The sequence below is a fragment of the Stegostoma tigrinum genome, chromosome 9 (assembly GCF_030684315.1).
Source record: "Stegostoma tigrinum isolate sSteTig4 chromosome 9, sSteTig4.hap1, whole genome shotgun sequence".
In the NCBI taxonomy this organism is placed as follows: Eukaryota; Metazoa; Chordata; class Chondrichthyes; order Orectolobiformes; family Stegostomatidae; genus Stegostoma; species Stegostoma tigrinum.
The window spans coordinates 36,061,484-36,085,535 of record NC_081362.1 but is presented as its reverse complement, the minus strand read 5'-3'; the positions used below and the strand labels follow the sequence as shown (position 1 = coordinate 36,085,535).

The 24,052-nt window shown below is 40.4% G+C and overlaps 1 protein-coding gene across 5 annotated transcripts in view; it reads left to right on the top strand.

Moving 5' to 3' along the window:
- Positions 1-24,052, top strand: part of arid1b (AT-rich interactive domain 1B) — a 549,279-nt gene that overhangs the window by 430,445 nt on the left and 94,782 nt on the right. For all 5 annotated transcript variants that reach the window (XM_059648487.1, XM_059648486.1, XM_059648484.1 and 2 more), the window contains one exon: positions 20,519-20,664. In XM_059648487.1, coding sequence (XP_059504470.1) covers positions 20,519-20,664 — 146 coding nt within the window. The remainder of the gene's footprint in view (positions 1-20,518; positions 20,665-24,052) is intronic.

The window sequence follows — 24,052 nt, the reverse complement described above, 5'->3', positions numbered from 1 at the left end:
TTGAAGCAGTATCTTTAGGGTTTGTAATTTAATGTTAGTTCATACATATAAATTTTGAATACAAACATAAATGGAGTAAAAAGGACTTGGAGAATGTAAGGTAACAAAATGTGCAGACAGATTCTAGATACGTTTGGGAACTTTATTTTAAAGAAAAACATACTCTGTATGTAAACTCAGTTGAAGAGTGTATGAAATGCTATCCTAAGATAAAATAATAGGTTTGTAAAGTTTTTTTTTGAAGAAGAAGACATTTTCTCCACCCAAGAGTGGAAGATTATAAAACATGATTGGTTGAAGCAAATAAACTAGGTGCATTTAAGGGGAAGCTCGACACACTCAAGAGAGAATGGAATAGATGGCCATGGTGAAAATGTTAAGTGAGCAAACATAGGAGGAAACTAGGGTGAAGTAGAAACACTTGCAGACGTGTCTGATTGAATGCCTCTGTCTATGCCATATTTTCTGTTAAGAATGCTAGGTTTTATTATTCAGCTATGTTTTAAATTGTCTCTTAAAATGGAGTAAAGACTGTGACCTACAAAACTGAAGACAAACCATTCTGATCTGCTTGCCATTGATAACTGAGGACGGATCAGAAGAACTTTCAAATAATAACTTTTAATACCTGGATACAAAGGAGGCATCCAACCTTGTCATTGTCCAGATTTAACTCTTGAGCAGTCAGACTTAGAATTTTGTGGAAGACATTACTGCTGCACCACAAGCTTTAGGGTAGTTACCAAGCAGAGCGATTAGAAGATTATAGAAAATAATCCAAAACTGTACAAACTAATTAAGGTGTAGCGAATATAATAATTTATCCAGGTGATGGTGACAATACATTTAGGTACATTTAAGTTGTCATTGGATAAGCATATGGACGTACATGGAATAGTGTAGGTTAGATGGGCTTCAAATTGGTATGACAGGTTGGCACAACATCGAGAGCCCAAGGGCCTGTACTGTGCTGTTATGTTCTATACAGGACAGTAAGATTTTACAGTTACAGAACATGTGATGGGGTCACGTGTAGTGCGACATGTATCGAAGATCATGGTTGAAGCTGTCTTTGTGGGTTCACAACTTGGCTACCAGTCTTTGCTAGGTGATTCTGCGTTGTCGTGTATCTCAAAGACCCACCTTAGAGGATGCTTACCCAAAGACTGGAAACTGAATGTCCTTGACCGCTGAAGTGTTCCCTGACTAGGAGGAAACATTCCTGACTGTCAGTTGTTGTGTGGTGTCCATTCATCCATTGGCATAGTATTTGCATGGTCTTGCCAACATACCTTGCCTCATAGCATCCTTACCTGCAACTTGTGAGATAGGACAACGTTGGCTGAATCACGTGAATAGCTGTCATATACTTGGTGGGTGATGTACCTATGTGTGATGGTAGTATTGATGTCAGTGGTCTGAGGTGTCTTGCAGAGGCTGCCATAGCAGGGTCGTATATTGTTGTGGTCGATGTTCTTCTGAGGGCTGCATAGTTTGCAGCAAATGATGGCCTGTTTAAGGTTTGGTGGGTGTTCAAAAGCACAAACTGGGAGCCTAGGGATGATCTTGTTGAGATGCTTGTCATCACTGATGACATGTTGAAGGCTGCAAAAACATGACATAGTCTCTCTGCTCCAGGGCGGTACAGATGATAAAGGGTACGCTATCAGTTGTGTCCTGCATCTGTCTTCTGAGGAGGGCATTATGGCACATCGGAACTGACAATCGATGAGTTGAGCATCATGTTCCATTCCTGTGAGGGTGTCCTTCAAAATCTTCAGATATCCATCGCGTTCTTCCTAATCTGAGCAGATCCTGTGTACGTGCAGGGCTTGCCCATAGGGGATGGCTTCTCTAATATGTTTAGGCTGGAAGCTTCATGAGGTTATCTGTGAGCTTGCAGTAAAGTGAGGTACTAAGATGTCTGAGCTTGATGGAGATACGTGTATCCAAGAGTGAGACTGATTCTGAAGAGTAGTTCATGGTAAGTCTAATGGTAGGGTAAAACTTGTTGATATCGCTTTGTAGTTGTTTCTGTGATTCCTTGCCGTGAGTCCAAAGGAAGAAAATGTCATAAATGTATCTGGTGTAAAGCGTTGGTAGGAGGTCATGTGCAGTAAAAAAGTCTTGCTGGAACTTGTGCATGAAAATGTTGGCATATTGAAGTGAAAATTTGGTCCCCATGGCTGTTCCATGTGTTTGAATAAAGGACTGGCTGTCGAAGTTGAATATGTGGTCGAGGATGAAGCAGATGAATTTTAGGATGACATCTGGAAACTGTCAGTTGTTGGTATTGAGTACTGAGGCTCTTGCAGCAATGCTGATGGAATGGAGTATGCTGGTGTAGAGCAACAAGGAATTTCCTTGGTTCAGCTGGTCCATGGGTGCTGAGTTTCTGTAAGAAATCTGTAGTGTCATGACAGAACCTGGGCATTCCTTGTACAGTGACTTTCAACTAGCCCTCGACATAGCCAGAAAGATTCTCACAGGGTGCAATTGTCTGAAACGATGTGAAGTCAAGGTGTATTGGCTTTGTGTACTTTGGAAGGCGGTAGAAGTCTCCTGCGCAAGATGTATGCGGGATAAGAGTGCATAGGATACTCTGCAGATTTAGATTGAAGGTCTTGATCAGTCTGTGTAGTTGACGAATGTGCATTTTGGTCATATCAGCAGGTAGCTTTCTGCAGTGTTTCTTGTTCATTTTTCAGTGTGCTGCTTTGCAGTGGTCTGTTCTACTCTGTATGACAGTGGCTCCTCCTTTGTCAACAAACCAGCCAACAATGTTACAATTGGTTTTGAGATAATGGATGGCATTACGTTGTACTTGGGTGATGTTCTGCACTATTTTGTGAATCTGGCATTAGTGCATCTCCTGACAGCTTGATCGTACATGTCGAGCATGAGGCAGCAACCTTCTGGAAGGGTCTAATTTGATTCTTTCTTCTTAAGTTGCAACAATATCAACAAAAATACAATAGTAGGCTTCATGTGTGCATTTACAGCATGCTGTTCTACCTCACAGCTACCTTAGTGAACTTCTGTGCAGATTGCAAATTATCAGATTGCTTGTCCAATTCCCAAAATTAAAAGAATCTCAGCTCACATTATGAGGAACCAGTAGTGTAGTGGTAATGCCACTAGACTAGTAATCTAGAGGCCGAAACTAATGACCTTGCCATGTATTCAAATCCAAACACAGCAGTTGGTGGAATTTACATACAATTAATAAATTCAGAATTGTAAACTAGCCTGTTATGTGAGCTAGACACTTGTATAGTTCACTTATGTCCTTTAGAGAAGGAAATCTGGCGCCCTTACTCAATCTGCCGAATCTGACACCCTTACTCAATCCGCTGTATCAAACTGTTAAGTGCCTTCTGGAAAATCAGCAACAGTTAAATGTTAGGAGCACTCACAAGCCATGAAAAACTAATATTTTCTTTTTAAAAAAAAGCACAAACTCTGTTTCTTAGCCACCACCTTCATCCTTGCCCTGGCAGAGCTATACAATTCACAACTTGTTGTATTTCATCCATACCATGCCACATATGCATGCCAGTACAGTGCCTGGCCTCAATTCATCTGCTGCTGAAACCATCATCCATTCTTTTGTTATCTCTAGATATGCCTATCCCAGTGTTATCCAGGCCAGCCTCCAATCCTCCAAAGGTTTAAGGTCATCTAAAACTCATCCACTCAGGTGCTTTCAAGTACACATGTCTTCTGCTTAAGACATGTGGTGCTTTTAACATTCTTATCCTTATTTTCAAATCCCTTCATGATCTCATTCCTCAGTTTCTCTGTTATCTTTTGCAGACCCATAACCTTCTGAGCTATCTGTGTTAATTGGCCACTTGCGCATTCTCAATTTTAATTGTCTCACCATTGTCAGCTGCCTAAGTCCAATGCTCTGGAATTAGATCTGTAAACACGTCTACTTTAGTTGCTCTTGAATCTTGCCTCTAACTACAGTTTTGGCCAACATCCTAAAATCCCTTCCTCACAGGGAACAGGCTGATTTAAGGAACTTGATCAGAGGAAAAGTTGGGAGTTTTCCTCATCCTGTGAGCTTTAGGCATTACAGAATCACATGAAATGGTTCTCATACCCACCAGCCCCATGTATGTGTGATGTGCTGTGTTACCGAGCTTGCAAAAAACTGCCACTGGTGTATCCAGTCCTGACAGGATTTATGAGGACTTTGTGTTTTTGGAAATTTACCTGATATACTATACTCTAAAATTAACTCAGTTGAGAACTTCTAAAGAGAGCTGGAGCAACATCTAAGAAAACACAATTATCTAAGGTTTTAGAGTAGATTTTGTAGCTTGGGTTGTGGATGTTGTGGTTGGTTGGCTTGCCGAGCTGGTTTGTTGTTGCGCAGATGTTTCATTACCCTGCTGGGTAACATTATCAGTGCAGCCTCCAATGAAGTGCCATTATGCTTTCCAGCCTGGTATTTAAACTCTGGAGTCAGTTGAGCTGGATTACCTCACTTTCGGTTTTCCTTCACAGTGGAGTGTATGTGGGGTCAAGTTTTATGTGTTTGTGATGGCTTTCTTCATGGAGTTACCAGGCTTCTAGGAACTCCTGTGCTTGTCTCTGCTTTGCTTGTCCCAGGATCTTGGTGTTGTCCCAATCGAATTTGTGGCTCTCCTTTATCCATGTGGATAGGGATGAGTGAGTATTGGTTGTGTCTTTTTGTAGCCAGTTGATGTTGATGTACCCTTGTTAGCTTTCCTTCCTGCTTGTCCGACATTTGTCCAGTATGATCATATACAAGATTCTCTGCAGAGACTGTGACCAACACTACATCGGACAAACAGGAAGAAAATTAACAAGGGTACATGAACATCTATTGGCTACAAAAAGACACGACCAATACTCACTCATCTCCATCCACATGGATAAGGAGAACCACCAGTTTGATTGGGACAAGCAAACCAGAGGCAAGCATGGGAGTTCCTAGAAGCCTGGTACTCCACGAAGAAAGCCATCAACAAACACATAGAACGCAGCCTCATTTACACTCCATTGTGAAGGGAAACGGGAAATGAGGTATTCCAGCTCAGTGCACTCCAGAGTTTAAAAACCAGGTGGGAAAACATAAAGGCGCTTCATTGGAGGCTGCACTGATGATGATACCCAGCAGGATAATGAAACGTCTGCAAAACGACAAACCAGCTTGGCAAGCCAACCAACCACAGCAAATACAATTATATTTAGTAAAATTGGATAGAAGTATTTTAGTAGAGATTATATTTCTTTCTTGAAGGGAAAGATGATTTTCTGAATGTAACTCTAACCTAGCATTGTTCTATAAGTGAATGACAGCTTAATCTGGAAAAAGTAAACTTAATTTACTAGTGAGGCTGAATAGCCACACACCAGATGAAGAAAGTTAATTTCGTACTAAATATTTGTGGATCTTTTTAATTGCTGTATTTTCAACTAAAAATTGAACTATACAGTTACATTATTGATTTATAATCTGAATTGGCCTGGAATTTTTCAACATTCAAACCAAAACGTTTATGAGATAATCAGGGAGAAACAGGGCAGTGGAACACACAGACACGTGCGCACATACAGATACACGCACATGCGCACAAAGATGCACACACACCCAGATGTGTAACAATGGGATTAATGGCCTCCATTTGTGCTGTTTGATTCCATGAAGAACAGCTGCAGACATGCCAATCTAGATGATCAGTGAAAACCGATTAGAAATTGTACACCAATATATCACCGCATATAGCAAGAGCTTCTTTAAATATATACAATTAAAGGGCAAGGCCAAAGATAATGTAGGCACCTTCGAGAACATGGCTAGGGAAATAATAATTAGCAATTAGGAAATGACAGCTGTATTGAATAAATACTTTGCATGAGTCTTCAAGTAGAAGACACTAATAGCATTCCAGAAGTACTAAATAATCAAGGGTCAGAAGGAGGAGAGGAAATAAATATCATAACTATCACTAGCACCAGGAAAACTCTTGAGGTTAAAGGCTGGTAAATCCCCTGCATCTGATGAGATGCATGGCAGGATATTAAAAGAAGTAGTTACAGAGATAGTAGATACACTGGTAGTAATCTTCCAGAATCCTTAGGTTCTGAAAAATCCCAAAGGATTGAAAAACTGCCACTGTGACACCTTTATTTAAAAAGGGAAGGAGACAAAAAACAAGTAAATGAAGATCAACTGTCTTAAAATTTGTCATTGTGAAAATGTTACAGTCTATTATAAACGATTTAATAGCAAAGCATTTAGGGGTGCATATTAAAATCAAGCAGAATCAGGGTGGCTTCACAAAGAGGAATTGCTGCCTGACAATTTATGTAAAATTCTTTTGAGGAGGTAATAAACTGGATAGACAAAGAGGAAGCAATGGATATATTGTGTTTGGATTTTCAGAAAAGGTTTGATAAGGTGCCACATGTAAGGGCCACAATTATTTATTATATGTATTAAAGCCTTGGATGAAGAAAGTGAATAAATTGTGACCAGGTTTGCAGACGACACAAAAATGGGTCGGAAGGCAATTGGTAACGACACAAAGATCCTGCAAAGGGCTATAAGCAGGTGTGGAGGCTGATTCCAAAGAAGATTTCAAAAGAAGGCTGGATATCTATTTGAAAGTGATAAACTTAGAGGGCTTTAGAGATAGGGCTGGAGAATGGAACAGGCTGGATAGTTCTTTCAGAAGCTGGTGTAGCCACATTGGGTCAAATGACCACCTTCTGCACTGTGAATTCTTTAGGTTAAGTGAGTGGGGAAAAAACTTAGCAGATGTGATATCATGTCGGAAAATGTGAGATGATGCACTTGGCAGGAAGAATGGGAGTTGAGATCTAGTTAAGTGGAGAAAGATTGCAGAATGTTGTAGCGCAGCAATTCAGAAGCCCTCCTGCATGAATCACAAAATCTAGTGTACAAGTCCAGCAGGTAATAAGGAAGGAAAAGATAACATTGGCCTGTATTTTATTGGGAATGGAGTATAAGTATTAGGAGGTCTTGCTGAATCTACGCAAGGCACTAGTCAGACTGCTGGTGGAATACTATAAACAGTTTTGAGTCTCTTATCCAGGGAAAATATGCTAGCATTGGAGGCAGTCCAGAGAGTGGTCACTATGTTAGCCCCAGGTGTGGAGGGACAGCATAATGAAGAGAAGTCGAGTAGTTTGGGCCTGGACTCGTTGGATTTCAGAAGAATGAAAGGCCACCTTCTGGAAAAATGCAAGACTTTTAGGAGACTTTGCGAGGTTGATTGGAAAGGTTGTTTCTCTTTGAGAGTCTAAATCAAGAGGGCATAACCCCAGTTTAAGGGATCACTCGTAAAATAAATGAGAAAATTGCTCCTGTTAGAGGGTAGTAAATCTGTGGAATTCTTTACCACAGAGGCTTAATTATTAGAACATAGAACATAGAACAGTACAGCACAGAACAGGCCCTTCAGCCCACAATGTTGTGCCGACCATTGATCCTCATGGATGCACCCTCAAATTTCTGTGACCATATGCATGTCCAGCAGTCTCTTAAATGACCCCAATGACCTTGCTTCCACAACTGCTGCTGGCAACGCATTCCATGCTCTCACAACTCTCTGCGTAAAGAACCTGCCTCTGACATCCCCTCTATACTTTCCACCAACCAGCTTAAAACTATGACCCCTCGTGCTAGCCATTTCTGCCCTGGGAAATAGTCTCTGGCTATCGACTCTATCTATGCCTCTCATTATCTTGTATACCTCAATTAGGTCCCCTCTCCTCCTCCTTTTCTCCAATGAAAAGAGACCGAGCTCAGTCAACCTCTCTTCATAAGATAAGCCCTCCAGTCCAGGCAGCATCCTGGTAAACCTCCTCTGAACCCTCTCCAAAGCATCCACATCTTTCCTATAATAGGGCGCCCAGAACTGGACGCAGTATTCCAAGTGCGGCCTAACCAAAGTTTTATAGAGCTGCAACAAGATCTCACGACTCTTAAACTCAATCCCCCTGTTAATGAAAGCCAAAACACCATATGCTTTCTTAACAACCCTGTCCACTTGGGTGGCCATTTTAAGGGATCTATGTATCTGCACACCAAGATCCCTCTGTTCCTCCACGCTGCCAAGAATCCTATCCTTAATCCTGTACTCAGCTTTCAAATTCGACCTTCCAAAATGCATCACCTCGCATTTATCCAGGTTGAACTCCATCTGCCACCTCTCAGCCCATCTCTGCATCCTGTCAATGTCCCGCTGCAGCCTACAACAGCCCTCTACACTGTCAACGACACCTCCGACCTTTGTGTCGTCTGCAAACTTGCTGACCCATCCTTCAATTCCCTCGTCCAAGTCATTAATAAAAATTACAAACAGTAGAGGCCCAAGGACAGAGCCCTGTGGAACCCCACTCACCACTGACTTCCAGGCAGAATATTTTCCTTCTACTACCACTCGCTGTCTTCTGTTGGCCAGCCAATTCTGTATCCAAGCAGCTAAGTTCCCCTGTATCCCATTCCTCCTGACCTTCTGAATGAGCCTTCCATGGGGAACCTTATCAAATGCCTTACTGAAGTCCATATACACCACATCCACAGCTTGACCCTCATCAACCTTACTAGTCACATCCTCAAAAAACTCGATAAGGTTTGTAAGGCATGACCTACCCCTCACAAAGCCGTGTTGACTGTATTTGATCAAGCCATGCTCTTCCAGATGGTCATAAATCTTATCCCTCAGAATCCTTTCTAACACCTTGCAGACGACAGACGTGAGACTTACCGGTCTATAATTGCCGGGGATTTCCCTATTTCCTTTCTTGAAGAGAGGAATTACATTTGCCTCTCTCCAGTCCTCAGGTACGACTCCAGTGGAGAGCGAGGATGCAAAGATCTTCGCAAGTGGCGAAGCAATTGCATTTCTCGCTTCCCAAAGCAGCCGAGGACAAATCTGATCCGGGCCTGGCGACTTGTCAATCTTAATGTTTGACAAAATTTTCAGTACATCAGCTTCCTCTATCTCTATCCATTCCAGCATGCACACCTGCTCTTCAAAGGTTTCATTCACTACACAGGTCGTTTCTTTCGTAAAGACAGAAGCAAAAAACTCATTTAGGGCTTCCCCTACCTCCTCAGGCTCCACACACAAGTTCCCTATGCTATCCCTGATCGGCCCTACTCTTTCTTTGACCATTCTCTTATTCCTCACGTAAGTGTAAAATGCCTTTGTGTTTTCCCGGATTCCTTCTGCCAAGCCTTTCTCGTGCCCCCTCCTGGCTCTCCTCAGACCATTTTTGAGCTCCTTCCTTGCCTGCATGTAATCCCCTCTAGCTGAACTTGACCCTAGCTTCCTCCACCTTATGTAAGCTACCTTCTTCCTTTTCACTAGAAGCTCCACCGCTCTCGTCATCCAAGGTTCCTTTATCTTACCCCGTCTTGCCTGTCTCAGAGGGACATATTTACTCATCACTCCCAACAACTGTTCCTTAAACCATCTCCACATGTCTATAGTTCCCTTACCATGGAACAACTGCTCCCAGTCCATGCTTCCTAACTCGTGTCTAATTGCATCATAGTTTCCTCTTCCCCAATTAAATATCCTCCCATTCTGCCTAATCCTCTCCTTCTCCATAGCTATGTAGAATGAGAGACTGTTATGGTCACTATCACCAAAATGCTCTCCCACCACAAGATCTGATACCTGCCCCGGCTCGTTTCCGAGCACCAAGTCTAGAATGGCCTCTCCCCTCGTCGGCCTGTCAACGTACTGCGTTAGGAAACCCTCCTGAACACACCTTACAAAAACAGCTCCATTCAAATCTTCTGCTCGAAGGAGGTTCCAATCAATATTAGGAAAGTTAAAGTCACCCATTACAACAACCCTACTGCGTCCACACTTTTCCAAAATCTGTCGACCTATGCTTTCTACAATTAATTATATGTAAGGCTAAAATCGATACTTAACCAGTATAGGAATCGAGGGTGATGACGGGAAAGGCAAGAAAGTTACGTCGAGGATTATCAGATTTCATTGAATCGTGGAGCAACCTCAGTGAACTGAATGCCTACTTCAGCTGTGTCTTGTAGTCCAATGTATGCAAAAAGAATTTACAATTATACGTCTTCTCTGGTTTCCATCTGAACTGTTCTTTTAAAACTAAAAGTTCAAAGGACTATTCCATTGACATACATCTGACATGAAAATAAAGAGACACTGAATGATTAGGTTTGTGATGCCAGATCTGTACAATATATATCTAGCTGGTAAATTTGGTGTTGCTGCTCATTTTGGCACTTGGATTCCAACTTTAGTGAGCCCACAGCTCTCTTTATAAGATTATTCCAATTCTACATGAGATGAACCTACACGGGAAAGAACAAGAATTAAGTTTGTTTTGGTGCTTGTTGAGTGTTCTTATGATTGAATAACAATATCTAGCTACAACTTATTTGGCAACATTGACAGGCCTTGCAGTGACTGATTTGTCACAACAACAACTGTGATTAACTGATCAGAAAATTTGCAGGTAGGATCGAGAGTCGGGTAAAATACATGACAGAAGCAGGGTTGTTTCAAAATATTTTTTAACCATTGCAAACATTGATTCAGCCAACAATTGGTGCAGCCATCTTCACAGTCATCATGCCTACAATACAGACAACATTCATGTTAATAAATGCACATTAACAGCATTGCCTCAAAACCCAACTTCTCCACAGGGATAGGAAGAACTGCAGATGCTGGAGAATCTGAGATAACAATCTTAGAGCTGGATGACAACAGGCCAAGCAGCATCAGAGGAGCAGGAAAGCTGATGTTTCGGGCCTAGACCCTCCTTCAGAAATTCACTACAGGCTTCCCACAGTGCTCACAAACTAATGAGTTTTTTAAAGAGCTTCCCAAAACCCACACTGCACAGGATAATGGTGAGTGGGTGGAAGCGCAATTTTCCAGTAGGAATCTGACCTCAGATGAAGTGTTGTTCATATTGCATTAAATCCCCAAAACCAGTGGCTCTAAAATGAAATTTTGATATAAATCATATTCTTTAAGCATTAATTGTTTAAATTGTTTTGAATTTAAAATATAAAAATATTCTTTCTGTGAACTATTATAATCCAAGACACTTGCCAAATCTCATGTCTCTTTTTAAGCTGATAGTAAAAATTAGTCTCCCTGCATACAGCACTACAAATTAACATCTGAAGCAATTTGACACATCTGTCTGAAGTGGAATTAGGATTATACACAACAGGATGGGAAAATACCTAGAAAATATCTGGGATAAATACTTAAGTATACATTTGAGTTTGCTAGTGCATTTAAAGAAAACTAAAAGTACAGACCTTTTAGGAAAAGAATCTATATTAAAGGGAACTGGTAGACTCCTGTTGATCTTACTTCAAAGTCAGCTAGCCTTGCATGGATTGCCAAAATGCATTGTGGAAAATAAGCATGGTTATTTGTCGTTTGTGATTGTTTCATTTTATGCTCCATATGTTGTTCTTGCGCATTTTGCTTTAACAATGGTCGTATGTTTTGTGACATCAATTCTCATATAACAGTCTTGAGTGTTATGTGGGAGGTTTGAACATTTTGTCTTATATCTACTAGATTAGATAGAATATCGCAGGTATTTAACACAATAATACAGATATTTAACAGTAATACACAATTGTGAAATGGGTAGTACATTTCCATCTTTTGAATGCACCTTAATTATCTGAGGCAGTTGATGAACTGAGTGAGATATAGAACATAGAACAGTACAGCGCAGAACAGTCCCTTCGGCCCTCAATGTTGCACTGACCTGTGAACTAATCTAAGCCCATCCCTGTACACTATCACATCATCATCCATATGCTTATCCAAGGACTGTTTAAATGCCCCTAGTGTGGCTGAGTTAACTGCATTGACAGGCAGGGCATTCCACGCCGGTACCACTCTGAGTAAAGAACCTGCCTCTGACATCTGTCTTAAATCTATCACCCCTCAATTTGCAGCTATGCCCCCTCAAACAAGCTGACGACTTCATCCTCGGAAAAAGACTGTCACAGTCCACCCTATCTAATCCTCTGATCATCTTGTATGTCTCTATTAAATCACCTCTTAGCCTCCTACTCTCCAATGAGAACAGACCCAAGTCCCTCAGCCTTTCTTCATAAGGCCTTCGCTCCAGACCAGGCAACATCCTGGTAAATCTCCTCTGCATCTTTTTCAATGCTTCCACATCCTTCCTGTAATGGGGCGACCAGAACTGCACACAATATTTCAAGTGAGGCTGCACTAGCATTTTGTACAGTTGCAGCATGACATCACGGCTCCAGAACTCAATCCCTGTACCCATAAAACCTAGCACACCATAAGCCTCCTTAACAGCACTATCAACCTGGGTGGCAACTTTCAGGGATCTATGTACATGGACACCAAGATCCCTCTGCACGTCCACACTGCCAAAAATCTTTCCATTGACCCAATATTCTGCCTTCCTATTATTCTTCCCAAAGTGAATCACCTCACATTTATCCACATTGAACTCCATTTGCCACCTTTCAGCCCAGTTCTGCAGTTTATCCAAGTCTCCCTGCAACCTGCAACATTCTTCCACACTGTCCACTACTCTACCGACATTAGTGTCATCTGCAAACTTACTAACCCATCCACCTATGCCTGCGTCCTAGTCATTTATAAAAATAACAAACAACAGTGGTCCCAAAACAGATCCTTGAGGCACACCACTAGTAACCGGACTCCAGGCTGAATATTTTCCATCAACCACCACTCGTTTCCTTCTTACAGAAAGCCAGTTTCTAATCCAAACTGCTAAATCTCCCTCAATCCCATGCCTCCGTATTGCCTCCAATAGCCTACCATGTGAAGCCTTATCAAAGGCTTTACTGAAGTCCATGTACCCCACTTCAACTGCCCTACCCTCATCCACATGCTTGGTCACCTTCTCAAAAAACTGAGGTTTGTGAGATATGACCTGCCCTTGACAAATCCATGTTGACTATCTCCAATCAAATTGTTGCTTGCTAGATGATTATAAATCCCAGCGGTTATAAACCTTTCCAAAACTTTTCCTACAACAGACGTAAGGCTCACTGATCTACAACTACCTGGGTCATCTCTACTGCCCTTCTTGAACAAGGGCACAACATTTGCAATCCTCCAGTCCCCTGGTACTAAACCTGTAGACAATAAAGACTCAAAAATCAAATCCAAAGACTCCGCCACCTCCTCCCTAGCTTCCCAGAGAATCCTTGGAAAAATCCCATCCTGCCCAGGGGATTTATCTACCTTCACACCTTCTAGAATTGATAACACCTCCTCCCTACTAACCTCAATCCTTTTAATTCTAGTAGTCCAGACCTCAGTCTTCTCCACTACAATATTCTCCTTCTCCTGAGTGAAAACAGATGAGAAATTTTTGTTTAGCGCCTCTCCGATCTCCACACACAACTTCCCACTTGTATCCTTGACTGGCCCTATTCCTACCCTAGTCATCCTCTTATTCCTGACATAGCTATAGAAAGCTTATTATGAGATTTGAAATGGCTTTCTTTCATCAGTTGAAACATAGCTACAGTTATGATGAACTACTCAAATCTATTTTAATGTAATAATATTGAATGGTGAATATGGTACACTTCCACACATTGTCAACTCCTCTTCATCTGACTGACATTTTTGTGCAAAATCATTTCTCCATGCAATGACCTTTGTTTTTCGGGCAGTGCCTTTTCTGGAGCCTTTATTGTCAGAGACAGAAGATTTCCTGTCGGTGTGAACCGTGTTATTCAGTTAGGCAGACAAGCAATTTAAACTCACCGTAGTAACCACCTTTTGCCTAGTTTTTTTTTGCTTAAGAAAGGTTGTGCACAAAAAAAACTAATTCAAATTTTCAAATACTATAAATTCCTGAAATATAATGGATGCAATTTTGTATTGTCCTTAATATTATACGTAATTGCTAAGAATACAAGGACTTAAGCGATATGTGTAATTCATCCAAAAATACAAAAACTTAGTTATTCACAAAAAGTACTGAGTTTTGTTTACTGAAACAGAACACATTCAAGATGTTTGGATCTTGCAAGGTTTAGACCTGTTCTGCTTATATCAATGATTATTCCAGTGCCTTGCATCACTGTAGTGATTACCAATTTCCTGATTATTACCATCTCCTCTTCACCATGAACATCCAGTTCCCCTCCACCTCCATCCCCGCCAGGATGCTGTTAGAGTTGTCCACTTCTTCCTTGAATGAAAGCGCAACCAGTCTCCATCAGCCATCAAACTCCTTAACTTGATCTCACATTGAACAACGACTCGTTAAGCTCGGGTCATATCCTCCAAATAAAAGATGTTAGTATCGATGCCTACAGAGATTGATGCCTTTTTCAGGATATATAGAAAATTCCTTGTTCTACTCCTACACAGACCTCCCTCCCTCTTTCATCACCACCTTAACGATTGTATTCGTACCACTTCCAACAACAAAACTCAAAAACCTCATCCGGTTTGCTTTAACTTCTAATTTTGTTGTACAGTCATACAGGGTACAGAAACAGACAGTTGACCAAACTTAGCCATGCCGATCAGGTTTCCTAACTGAACTAATCCCATTTGCTTGCATTTGGCCCATATCAGTCTAAACCTTTCCTCTCCATGTACCAGTTGAAATTTGTTTTCAACGTTGTAGTTATACTTGCCTCTTCCACTTGGTCTGGCAACTCATTCCATGTGTGCACCACCTGTGAGGAAAAGTTACCCCTCAGGCCCCTTTTAAAACTTTTCCCTCACATTAAACAAATGCCACCTAGCTTTGGACTTCCCTACCTGGGTAAGAAACCTTGTCTGATAAACTTTATCTATACCCCTCTGTAAGACCACCGCTCAGCCTCTTATAATTCAGGGAAAAATGTCCCGCCCTACCAGCCTGTCCTTATACCTCAGACCCTCCAGCCTCAGTAATATCCTTGTAAGTGTTTTTTGTACCCTTTGCAGTTCAATAACCTACTTCCTGGAGCAGGCCAGAATTGTGCACAGTGCCCCGAATGCAACCCTACCAATGTCTTGTAAGCTGTAACGTGATATCCCAACTCCTATATTCAATGTTCTGACAGATGAAGGTAAACATGCCAAACACCGCCTTCACTACCCTTTCTACTGTGATGCTAGTTTCAAGGAACTATGTACCTGCACTCCTAAGTGTCTCTCTTCAACAACGCTTTCCACAGCCCTACCATTAACTGTGTAAGTCATACGCTCGATAGTCTTACCAAAATGACCTTGCATTTATCTAAATTAAACTCCATCTGCCATTCTTCAGCCCACTTGCCCGGTTGATCAAGATCCCAGTGTATTCTCGGATAACATTCTTCACTGCCCGTTATACTGCCAATTTTGGCGTTGTCTGAAAACTTACTAACCACGCCTGTCGTATATTCGCCAAATCATTTATTTAAGTGACAATCAACAGCAGACCCAGCACTGATCCTTGCAGCACATTGCTGGTCATAGGCCTCCAGTCTGAACACCAGTCCTCTACCACCACCCTCTGTCTCTTACCATCAAACCAGTTCTGAATCCAGTTGGCTAGCTCTCCCTGAACTCCATGTGATCTAACCTTGCTAACCAGTCTACCATGCAGAACCTTGCCGAATACCTTGTTAAAGCCCATGTAGGCAGCAATTACTGTTCTGCCTTCATCTATCTATCTTGATTACCTCTTCCATAAAAACTCAATTGAGTTTTGAGACACAGTTTATCATGCACAAAGCCATGCTAACTATCCCTAATCAGTCCTTGCCCTTCCAAATACATGTAGATCTGTCTCTCAGAATCCCAACCAACACATTAACCACCATTGATATCATGCTCACTGGTCTGTAGTTCCTGGGCTTTTCCTTGCAGCCTTTCTTAAATAATGGCACAACATTAGCCACCTTCTATTCTTCCGGCACCCCATCTGTGGATGTTGATACAGTTATCTGGGCCTCACAATTTCTTCCGTAGTTTTTCATAATGTTCTGGGACACACTTGATCTGGTTCCAGAGATTGATCTACTCTTATGCATTTTAAGACCTCCTGCACCACCTCTTCTGTAATGTGGACTCATTTCAAGACATTACTATTTATTTCCCCAAGCTCCCTAGTTTCCATGTCTTTCTCCTCCACAGTAAATACCAACACAAAATATTCATTTAGGATCTCGCCCATCTCCTGTGGTTCCACACACACATGGCCTTTTTAATCCTTAAGGGGCCTAGTTGTGTCCCTAGCTATTCTCTTGCCCTTAACATGCTTATAGAATCTCTTTGAATTCTCCTTAACCTTATCTTCACACGTTCCATCTCCATCTTTTCCTTTTCTCTCCTTGACATTCTCCCTTATTTCTAGGTATTGACTGACAACTATATCTGTTAGTACACACAGCTAACTTAACTGTTGTGTCCTGTCACCCTGTTTTCTGGAAACACTGCATTTCAATTCTCCCACTTTCCCACATCTGCATTCTGGTTTGATGATATAACCTTCCATATCCCCTTCCAATACAACTTCTTTTATTCCCAACAGAGGAACCAATCTTGCATGGTTCACACAATATTCTACTGTGACCAGTTCATAAGAAATATTGTGTCTCAAAATTGATAATTCAGGTCAACTCACCACGGTTATTTAAAAAATATTTTGTCCCGATCCAGTGCATGTCCTTTAGGATTATCCTGAATCTACATATATAACTTTGAATAATAGTGTTAGTAAAAGCTGTCATTTTAGTTATTTTAGAAGTCTAGTGATAAACAATGGAAAAGTATATTGTTATGTTATCAAATACTTTCATGTTATTCACATGGAATAGCATTGCTTTACATGTTCCCAACACTAATATTTCCTTTCTTTGTTTCCTTATCCTCCTTTATTTGTTCCAGGGAATATAGGCATTACTAATTAGGCCAGGATTTATTGTGCCATTGCTAAATACGTTGAAGGCAGCGGTAATAAGCTGCACTCTTGAATCACTGCAGTCCTTGGGATGCAGGGACTCCAACAGTGCTGCTGGGAAAAGAGTTCCACAATTTTGCTAGTTGGCATGTTGTAAAAGAATGGCAATATTGTTCCACTCTGGGCTGGTGTGTAACTTGGAGGGGAATTCTTTTGTCTGTTCCAACAAAAAATAACTTAGTTCCATCAGGATATGGCAAACATTTGTAACCAAATGAAATTTTGACAAGTGTAGAATGAATTAGATTGAAGGAAGTAGTTAATTGTGCCTAAGCAGGCTCTTTGCTGTTTTTGATCAATCCAACCCCTTTCACTTTCCCTGTAGCCCTGTAATTTTTGCCCGTTCATCTGTACATCGAAATTCCTTTTGAATATCATTATTGAATCTGTTTCCAATCGTCTTAAGGCAATGTGTTCTTGATTTCAATTCGATATTTGGTTTAAAAAAAAATTTCATCATTTCGTCCCCAGCTGTTTTTCAAATCATGCAATATCTATCATTTCTAGTTATTGTACTGTTTTCCAGTGGAACCATTTTCTCCTTTACTATTATCAAATCCTTTATGATTTTCAACATCTTTATTATAGCGAAATATTGTTTTAAGACATCAGGATATGACAGGTTCCCTTGAAACATGATCAAAGATGATAGTACTGATTAAATTAATTGCAAATCAGATAGATATCTTTCAGAAATAATATTTGAGACACCAGTATGTGTATAATTAGGGACAAATAAGAAATGTGGCATGCTCGAGAGAAATGGGTGAATTTGGGCCTATGATTCCCAAGATTTTGTTACTACTCTATGTTTCAACCGTTTTTGCATGTTTTATTTGTTCATGGGATATTGATGTTCGTGTTTGAAAAGATAGTGATGAGCAGTGTCCTTGAATCGCTGCACTCTCAGTGGTATAGGTACTCCACTGGTGCTCTTGGGTCTTTGCACCTTTCTAAAGCAGTTTGATACAACTGAGTAGTTAGCTATTTTGGAGAGTACTTTAGTTAGTAGCCAACCATATTGCTCACTATTTGGAGTCATATAAAAATTAGATCACATAAGGATGGCAGATTTTCTTCTCCAAAGGGTGTTGGTAAGTCGCTTTTTTTTATATATGACAGTCAGTAGTTCCCTGACCACTGTCACTGATGTTTCATTCCAGATACATTTAATTAACTGAATTTAAACTCCCTGGCTGCTGAGATGAGATTTAAACTCTTGTCTCCTGATTGTAGTTGGGATTACTAATTGGAGATAAGGGCTGACAATATATGTCTACACAATAGCATGAATAAAGGTATCAGTAGCATGAACTCTTTCCTTTGAATTAATATTAATATGATTGTCATGATTTATAAACAACTCCCATTAATATTGTATCAAACAGCTAATGGGTTAATAAATGGTGAACTGACCCTGTGGTCTGTCTTTTGTTTATAAATGCTGCTGGGGGTAATGTGTTTGAGTAATATAGATTCGCTAGTTTTCAACTTGACTAACCACAAGATGGTTCAAATCTGAAATGTTATGTTTTTCTCTCTAATTGTTGGTCTTTATGCATGATTTATATAGTGAGTATATGACAGGCTATTCATCATTGAATGGAATTATAGCTGAATGTAGACTTGTTCCTGTCCAAATATTCCTTTATTTCCCCATTTGTGCTCAAATGTGCACACTTTTTAAGAGCAGTTACTGGATCGCAAGTGGAAGTTGGGACCCAAGCTGATTTCTTACCTTTCCAGTTCAGGCATGTTGAAGTCAATTTGTAACCTTCCAAATATAGTGCTCACCAAGTGTACTAAAAATCATTCTAGCAGCCCTCTGGTGTACGATCTAATAATAAAATGGATCATTGAGGGGCTGTGCACTACAGAAAATGAGAATTGAAGCATAAGAGAAGAGTTTGTGCTGCACAGATATGTTATAAGAGGATTAGGTGCTTTGAGAAAAGGGTTTTTATCCAATCTTCCAATCTTTCTTAGGGGCGGCATGGTGGCTCAGTGGTTAGCACTGCAGCCTCACAGCGCCAGGGACCCGGGTTCAATTCCAGCCTCGGGTGACTGTCTGTGCGGAGTTTGCACGTTCTCCCTGTGCCTGTGTGGGTTGTCTCCTTGTGCTCCAGTTTCCTCCCACAGTCCAAAGAAGTGCACGCTAGGTGGACTGGCCATGCTAAATTGCCTGTAGTGTTCAGGGGTGTGTGGGTTAAAGGGGAATGGGTCTGGGTGGGATGCTGTAAGGGGCGGTGTGGACTTGTTGGGCCGAAAGGCCTGTTGCCACACCGTAGGGAATCTAAAAACGTATCCCAAAAAGAGAAGGCTTGATGCTGTTTCTCTGCCTGCCTTTAGAGACTTGCTGAAAATAAGAGTAACTGCTCTTGTACAAATGAAGGTATCAATAATTGGAGACAACCTTCAGCAAAAGAGAAGAAGTCCTTAACTAGAAGGTACCAAAAAGTACAATTAAGGCAAAATTGCCTGCCATGTTGAGTTTTTAGCAAGCAAACTGAACACTCATTCCATTCACCTTTGGTGTGACTAAGCTTTTCACGTCAAATCGTATAGCAATATTGAAGCTGATTTAAAATATGCATTACTCTTAAACTCCTGGTTTAAAGTAAACAAAAAAAGATGTGATTGGATAATAATGGGCAGATTCTAGTTCTCTAATTATTTGCGCAAAATAGTACTGATATCATTATTCTGTTTTGTATAACACATTGTCAATCCAAAGAGTTCAGAACCAAACAAAATTTAGACTGGCAGTTTGTTGAACCAGCAGTTCTTGATGTGGGAATTCATTTATTGGATGCTGTTGGTTGCAAAGAAAACAAACTTGTGTCAATAGAGTTTTAAGTTTTGTGATACCCTGAAGATATTTCTTAGCATCCCATTAGGGTTTACATTTAATTGTTACTTTGCTAAGTATGTTAGTCTTGTTTGAGATTCTAGAGTAATTTTATAGCTACAGTGTAAACTAAAAATGACATAGATGAGTGCTGTCTGAAAGCTATAATTCGTGTGAACACTATATGTATAAACAGGAGGCATTTTGGTTATCAAACACACATCAAAAATACTCCCATGTATGGAAGAACAAATAGTCACGTGTATCAATAATACTAAGTCAGCATTCCAAAGGACATACATGAATATTGGGCCCTAATTGGTCAAACCCATCTAGTTTACAGTGGTTTTGATAATTGTGTGTCAGTAAGTCCGAAGGCTGCCACTAGAAGCAGGCTCAATGGCAGTCAGTTTATTTGAACTAATGCTGTACCATTGATGTGCTTGCTGTTGCTTAACACTTGACCTTTTCTCTTTCTCCTTAACTCTTTCTCGGTTTTCCACACTTTGTTTTCCATTGAGCATTTTCTCCAGTCGTGGAGCCCTCCCCCTTTTAACTGACCACAGAGCATGCTTGCACTGTCACGTACATACCTAGTCATTTGTTTTACATTCTTCATAAATCTGTGTCAGGTTTATATAAACCACTATTTACACTGTCCCTTTTTAGGCAAACTGGATACACTGGAATGAACCAAAGCAGTATGATGGGCTCTAGCCCCCCCTACAGCCAGCCTGTGAACAACAGCTCGATAATGACAAACCCTCAGACTACTCCATACAACATGGCATCCAACATGGTGAACAACTCTTCAGGTAATGTGCATTTAAAATGAGCAGAATTGTACTGTAAAAGTGTGTTTCTTTTTTCAGAACAAGACAATGTTTTTATATGGTAAACATATAAGATGGCACAGTAGTACAGTGGTTAGCACTGCTGTCTCACAACACCAGAAATTTGAGTTTGGTTCCAGTCTTGGATTACTGTCTGTGTGGAGTCAGCTTGTTCATCCTGTGTCTGCATGGGTTTCTGCTAAATGCTATGGTCACCTCCCATAATCCAAAGATGTACAGGCTAGGTGAATTAGCCATGGTATATGTGGAGTCATGGATATAGGGTGGGAGCTGAGTTTTGGTGGAATTCTGTTCAAAGGGTTGGTGCAGACTTGATAGTCTAAACAGTCTCTTTCCACATAAAAGTCATACTATTGTTCAATCAATTTTCCTATAATCCCAATAGTTCCCTGTTGCTTTTAGTAAGTAGGAATTCATCTATATTCACAGAAGTTATGTTTCAAAGTTACAGGCACAAAAACTAACCTTGTGTAGAGACCCTTCCAGTTAACACATTTATTACCTTATATTTTCAAACTTAATTTTTTTGATCTAACAGTATGAGATATTGCCTCTTTTTACTGCACATTGTATCCCTTTCATCTCTCTTTGAAAGGCATTAATTCTTTGCTTTGACTCTTTGGCTTTTGTATGTTTTCTAATCTGGCACTTATTTCAAAGGCCAGCTTTCTTTTGTAAGTCAGGAATGGTGACTCGTTATTTACCCCAGCTTAATCCAAAACTGCCTTTTAACCAATATCAGCTCATGCACTAATCATCCTCTTCCCTAGCCTTATCCTTTTCCAAGGAAATTGAGAGGCCATTTCTGGTTTCTCAACTAGTACACTGACTAAAATCAAGTAAGTTAGCATACACTAGAATTTGAACCTGGCACATTACCAATCTGTATGGTTCAGTTTAGCAGCTGAGCAGGAATGGAATGTATTTAATTCCTTTCTTTGTTTCTTCATTGCCATTAACTGTCTTTCCTGGTCATATAATCTTTTACATTCACCTGAGCGGTTAGATAGCACATCAGCCTCGCATCTCCTCTGAAAGACAGCGCGACTGACTTCCTCGATACTGCGCTGCAATGTCAGCCTAAATATTTATGCTCAAATCTTTAAACTTAAGCCAATACAAGCTGACTCGCATTAATTTTAAAAAAAAGGATGTGTACTTTTGTATCTTTTGTAAACATTGTTTCTGTAATACCCAGAAACAATGTTTACAAAAGATACAAAAGTACACCACATCCTTTTTTTTTAAAACTAATGCGAGTAAAAGCATTCCTAGCTTTAAATATTCAAGAAAGAAGACGGATGATGAGACTTTCCATGTAGGAGTGGATAAGTAGATAAAGGGAGAGATTGTAGATAAGAGAAGATGGTGGTCTAGTGGTACTATCGCTTGGCTCTCAATCCGGATACATAGATAATATCTGGGCGATCCAGGTTAGAGTCCCATTTGAATTCAATAAATCTGGAATTAAGAGTCTAATGATGACCACGAATCTATTGTCGATTGTTGGAAAAATCTATCTGACTGCAGGCCCACAGCAGTGTGATTGATTCTTAAACTGCCATCTGGACAGTTAGGGATGGGCAACAAAATGCTGGCCTAGCCAGTGATGGCATCGTGCCATGAAAAAATAAAAGACGTTGTAAAAAGAGAATATTATAGATGCTGCATCAGAATGAGCACATCATTTGTTTCAAAATAGATAAATTCTTAGCGCTGATAAATATATGTATTATTTTTAATATAAAATAAATATGTATGACCTGATCACCGTTATAGAAACATGACTGTAAGGAACAAAGGCTGAAACCTTAATATTGATGGGCATTTGACATTTTGGAAAGCTAGGAAATGTTTGTGAGTCTGCTTTGTTCATTAAGGCTGGCATTATTATTGAGAGAATAAGAATATTATTGAGCAATGAGAGTTAGCTTGAAAAAGCAAGGAAATGATCAGTTTGGGTAGAAACAAGTAAGTGATCACTTGTCTGAATAGCTTAAATTGATTTAATCTATGTTAATTAATTGAATCAAAGGCAAATGAAACCTGGAAAAGAGAGTATATTTGGGTCTTTTTCTTAGAGCATTATGTTTTCCTGGTAACCAGGCAGAAGGCTATTCTGGATCTAGTATTGTGCAGTGAGACAAGATTACTCAATAATCTTGGAGTAATGGAGCCACTAGGTGACAGTTATAGAGGCGATGAGTCATATAGCATGAAAATAGCATGTACAACTAGTCCATGCCAAATGTGTTCCAAATTAAACCAGTCCTACCTGCCTGCATTTGGTCCATATCCCTTTGCACCTTTCCTGTTCGTGTACTTATCCAAATGTCTTTTAAACATTGTAACTGTAAGTGCATCCACCACTCCTCTAGCAGCTCATTGCACAATAACTACTCTCTGTGTAAAAAGGTTGCCCCCATGTCCTTTTAAAATCTTTCTCCTTTCACCTTAAAAGTATGTCCTGTAGTTTTGAATTTCCCCCCCCCCCCCACCCTAGGGAAAGACCTTTGCAGTGCCCCTCATAATTTCTTAAACTGTAAGATCAGCCCTCCTGCATTCCAATGGAAAAAGCCCCAGCCTATCCAACCTATTTTTATAACTCAAATCTGTATTCCTGGCAAAATCCTGGTAAATCTTTTCTGAGCCCTTTCCAGTTTAATAATATCCTTCCTAGATCAGATGGACCAGAACTGCACACAGTAGTCTAAAAAAGTCCTCACTATGTCTTGTACACCTCAACGTGTCATCCCATCTCCTATACTCAGAGGTCTTAGCATTGAAGGCAAGCATGCTAAACACCTTCTTAGCCACCCTGTCTACCTGTGACACAAATTTGAACCCGAACCCCTAGGTCTCTCTTCTACAACACCACCCAGGGCCCTAACATTAATTGTATAAGTTTTGCGCTTGGTTGTTTTGCCGAAATGCAATATCTTGGATTTATCCAAATTAAACTCTGTCTGCAACTCCTCAGCCCACTGACTCAATTGATGAAGATCTCTTTGGAATCTAAGATAACCTTCTTCACTGTCCACTATACCACCAATTTTGGTGAAACGCTACAAACTTGTATGCCTCCTATATCCTCATCCAAATCATGAATATCAATTTCAAACAGAAGTACCAATACCAATCCCTGTGGAACACCGCTGATGTCAGACCTGCAGTCCGAAAAACAATCTTCCACCACCGCTGTCTTTTACCATAATGCCAATTTTGTATCCAATTGGCAAGCTCACTCTGAATCCCATGTGAAATAGCATTACGACTGACTCTACCACGCAGACCCTTATCAAAGGCTTTAATAAAGATCAAGTAAACAATGTCTACTGCTCTGCCATCA